Source organism: Leishmania mexicana, contig 65 (assembly GCF_000234665.1).
Source record: "Leishmania mexicana MHOM/GT/2001/U1103 WGS CADB00000000 data, contig 65, whole genome shotgun sequence".
NCBI classification, from domain to species: Eukaryota; Euglenozoa; class Kinetoplastea; order Trypanosomatida; family Trypanosomatidae; genus Leishmania; species Leishmania mexicana.
In genome coordinates, this window is record NW_003946373.1 from 1 (window position 1) to 3,736 (window position 3,736).

Sequence of the window (3,736 nt, forward strand, 5' to 3'; positions counted from 1 at the left end):
CGCAGACGCAGACATACGCGAGCCAGACGCCAGAGGAGCGAGCAGGAAAGCAGCCGCGCCTCGGCTCCGCTCCGCCTGCAGCCCCCCTGTCCGCGGCGCCGCGTGTGTGTGCATGTGTGCCTGTGTGCGTGCGCTCTGAGGCACGGCGGCCGCCCTTCGCTGCGCCGTCGCCACCGTCAGCCGCCGCCTCCGCCAGCACGCACGCGCACGCCACGCCTCCCTCGGCGCCGAGAAGAGAACAGCAAGCATAAGTGAGCTCGAAAGAGAAGAACGTCAAGTAAGGCGAGAGCGCAGCCGTCAACACCGACACCGGGCGCTCCCCCCTGCGCGCCGCGCCGCCACCAACAACCCAGCAGCCATGCGCCGGCACCACAGCAGCGCTTCGGGGGAGGGGTGAGGGGGAGGGGAGACGCACAGGGCCGGCCAAGGGCACACACGGGAACCCGCAGCTTCCGCACGCTCCTCCTCGCTCACACCAGCTCCTCCTCGAGTGCGGCTTCGTGGAGGAGCAGTGCTGCTATCGAGCCCGACATCCGCTCCCTGTGCTCACCCCTGCTCTCCTCATGCTAGTCTTGCGCTGCTGGTCGCTTGTTGTGCTGATCATCGTCACTGTCCGTGNCCGTGCACGGGAGCAGCAGGATCACCGTGTTGATGATATCCAGTATCCACGCAATCACAAAGAGAACAAAGCCGGCACCATATGTGCCGTCATCTTTAATAGGGCGGCAGAAACGCTCTTGCTTGTTGTACGTCACCGCCACGGCCGCCCACACAACGCACAGGAAGATCATGCCAACCACGTTCAGCGCCAGGCAGACCCAGCGAATGAAAGAGTAGCCGTACAGGATTCCAAAACTGGCGAAGAACGCCCCGCCGTATACCAGAATCGAAATGATGGCGCATCCCTGAGCAGCGCGGATACGATTAAGTCGGTTGCCACAGCGACGCCATACACTTTGAGAAAAAAAACTGTACCCGAGCGATGTGCATGACACCTTGTGGCCCCACAGTGTGATGCAAATGGGATTACCACCTGGACCACTCACGCGGAACATCTCGATGGGCGTGGCCACCAGCACGAAAAAGAACGCGATGAACTGCAGGATCACGTACACGAGGAGGAGAACACTGTAGGTCATGGGCGCCAACGGACACCGCCGAGACGACGGGTCCTGGAACAGAGCCATTGGCGAATAACACGACCGCAAGAGGGAGAGTGGGGGATGAGATGACGCAGCACAGCGGACGAGGAGGGCAGGCGCAGGAGGGGGCAGGTGGGACAGCGGGAGAGAGCGGAGGTGCGGCGACGCGATGTCCTTCTGGCTGCGGCGTGTGCGCGCACGCGTTGTCGTTTGGCGTCCGGTGGCGTGCGTGCGTGTTGTGAGAGGCGGAAGAGGGATGGGCGGCGTGGGCAGCAGTGAAACAGGGCGAGAAGAGAGATGGAGAAGGAGGCAGTGGCCGGGAGGCAGGCAAGTGACGCTGCGAGGCGTGCAGCACACCCTACCCTTCCTCTCCAGGAGGACGATGGGGGCGGCAGTGGCGGTGTTGGGTTGAACGCGTCGGACAAGGGAGGCAAGCAAGGTAACCAGCACGCACGCGCGCACGAAGGCGTGCCACAAAGCAAACAGAGGAGAAGCGAGAGAAGAGAGAAAGGCGCACGCACGCCGTCCGCCCTGCCAGGCGAGGACAGCAAGCGAGCGGTCCGCGAGGACATCGTAACGTGAGACCTTCGGCGGTGTTGTTGGCGCATGCACACATATGTACGCAGCCATATAGAGAGATGTGTGCATGTGCACTCGTCGTTTTGCTTTTGTTTAGGGGTGCTGATCCGCACGTCTCTCCGAATCAGCGAGGCACGCACCGGCTTCCCACCGCCTCCATACCACCGCGCACAGGCCGACACATGCGCGCGTGCAGCAGCAGCGCGCCCCTACGCCCTGTGGCACGGCGGCCACATCCGCGTCGTCGACGACGAGCCGTCCTGCCGCTGCACCGGGCCCATGCGTCCAGGGGGCTCGCAGCGCCCCCTCCCCGTTCCGCCCCCTCGCAGACGTGCCTGCGCCATCGCCGCACGCCGTGCTCCCAGCGGGGCCGCCCTCAGCGTCGCGCGCCAGGGCGCAGGCGGTGGCGGTGGTACATGCCGCACGAGCCCGGGGAGAATGCTGCCCAGCCACAGGTCAGGGTCATGTGAGACCCCGCAGTCTACCTGCACGCCGTGCTTCTCTCCCTCCGTCGCGCCAGGCCCGCTGCACCCCGTCATACGGCGTGGGGACTCCACACAGTGGAGCCTGGAGGACTGAGTGGGGTGCGCAAGCAACAAAGCCATCGAAACAAATCGCGCAAGAGAGAGGCGCGGAGACACAGCCACACAGGGGGCGCAGACGCAGACATACGCGAGCCAGACGCCAGAGGAGCGAGCAGGAAAGCAGCCGCGCCTCGGCTCCGCTCCGCCTGCAGCCCCCCTGTCCGCGGCGCCGCGTGTGTGTGCATGTGTGCCTGTGTGCGTGCGCTCTGAGGCACGGCGGCCGCCCTTCGCTGCGCCGTCGCCACCGTCAGCCGCCGCCTCCGCCAGCACGCACGCGCACGCCACGCCTCCCTCTGCGCCGAGAAGAGAACAGCAAGCATAAGTGAGCTCGAAAGAGAAGAACGTCAAGTAAGGCGAGAGCGCAGCCGTCAACACCGACACCGGGCGCTCCCCCCTGCGCGCCGCGCCGCCACCAACAACCCAGCAGCCATGCGCCGGCACCACAGCAGCGCTTCGGGGGAGGGGTGAGGGGGAGGGGAGACGCACAGGGCCGGCCAAGGGCACACACGGGAACCCGCAGCTTCCGCACGCTCCTCCTCGCTCACACCAGCTCCTCCTCGAGTGCGGCTTCGTGGAGGAGCAGTGCTGCTATCGAGCCCGACATCCGCTCCCTGTGCTCACCCCTGCTCTCCTCATGCTAGTCTTGCGCTGCTGGTCGCTTGTTGTGCTGATCCTCGTCACTGTCCGTGACCGTGCACGGGAGCAGCAGGATCACCGTGTTGATGATATCCAGTATCCACGCAATCACAAAGAGAACAAAGCCGGCACCATATGTGCCGTCATCTTTAATAGGGCGGCAGAAACGCTCTTGCTTGTTGTACGTCACCGCCACGGCCGCCCACACAACGCACAGGAAGATCATGCCAACCACGTTCAGCGCCAGGCAGACCCAGCGAATGAAAGAGTAGCCGTACAGGATTCCAAAACTGGCGAAGAACGCCCCGCCGTATACCAGAATCGAAATGATGGCGCATCCCTGAGCAGCGCGGATACGATTAAGTCGGTTGCCACAGCGACGCCATACACTTTGAGAAAAAAACTGTACCCGAGCGATGTGCATGACACCTTGTGGCCCCACAGTGTGATGCAAATGGGATTACCACCTGGACCACTCACGCGGAACATCTCGATGGGCGTGGCCACCAGCACGAAAAAGAACGCGATGAACTGCAGGATCACGTACACGAGGAGGAGAACACTGTAGGTCATGGGCGCCAACGGACACCGCCGAGACGACGGGTCCTGGAACAGAGCCATTGGCGAATAACACGACCGCAAGAGGGAGAGTGGGGGATGAGATGACGCAGCACAGCGGACGAGGAGGGCAGGCGCAGGAGGGGGCAGGTGGGACAGCGGGAGAGAGCGGAGGTGCGGCGACGCGATGTCCTTCTGGCTGCGGCGTGTGCGCGCACGCGTTGTCGTTTGGCGTCC

The 3,736-nt window shown here is 64.1% G+C and overlaps 2 protein-coding genes across 2 annotated transcripts; both read right to left on the reverse strand.

The window, feature by feature from the left end:
* Window positions 1-566: 566 nt before the first annotated feature.
* Window positions 567-1,139, reverse strand: LmxM_33_1720b_1 (uncharacterized protein; the record flags this gene model as incomplete). Its single annotated transcript, XM_003886474.1, has 1 exon — window positions 567-1,139. One exon carries the CDS (start codon window positions 1,137-1,139, stop codon window positions 567-569), a length of 573 nt encoding a protein of 190 aa, XP_003886523.1.
* A 1,803-nt stretch (window positions 1,140-2,942) lies between these two features.
* Window positions 2,943-3,365, reverse strand: LmxM_33_1725_1 (uncharacterized protein; the record flags this gene model as incomplete). The annotated part of the gene is made up of 1 exon (XM_003886475.1): window positions 2,943-3,365. One exon carries the CDS (start codon window positions 3,363-3,365, stop codon window positions 2,943-2,945), a length of 423 nt encoding a protein of 140 aa, XP_003886524.1.
* Between the last annotated feature and the right edge of the window lie 371 nt (window positions 3,366-3,736).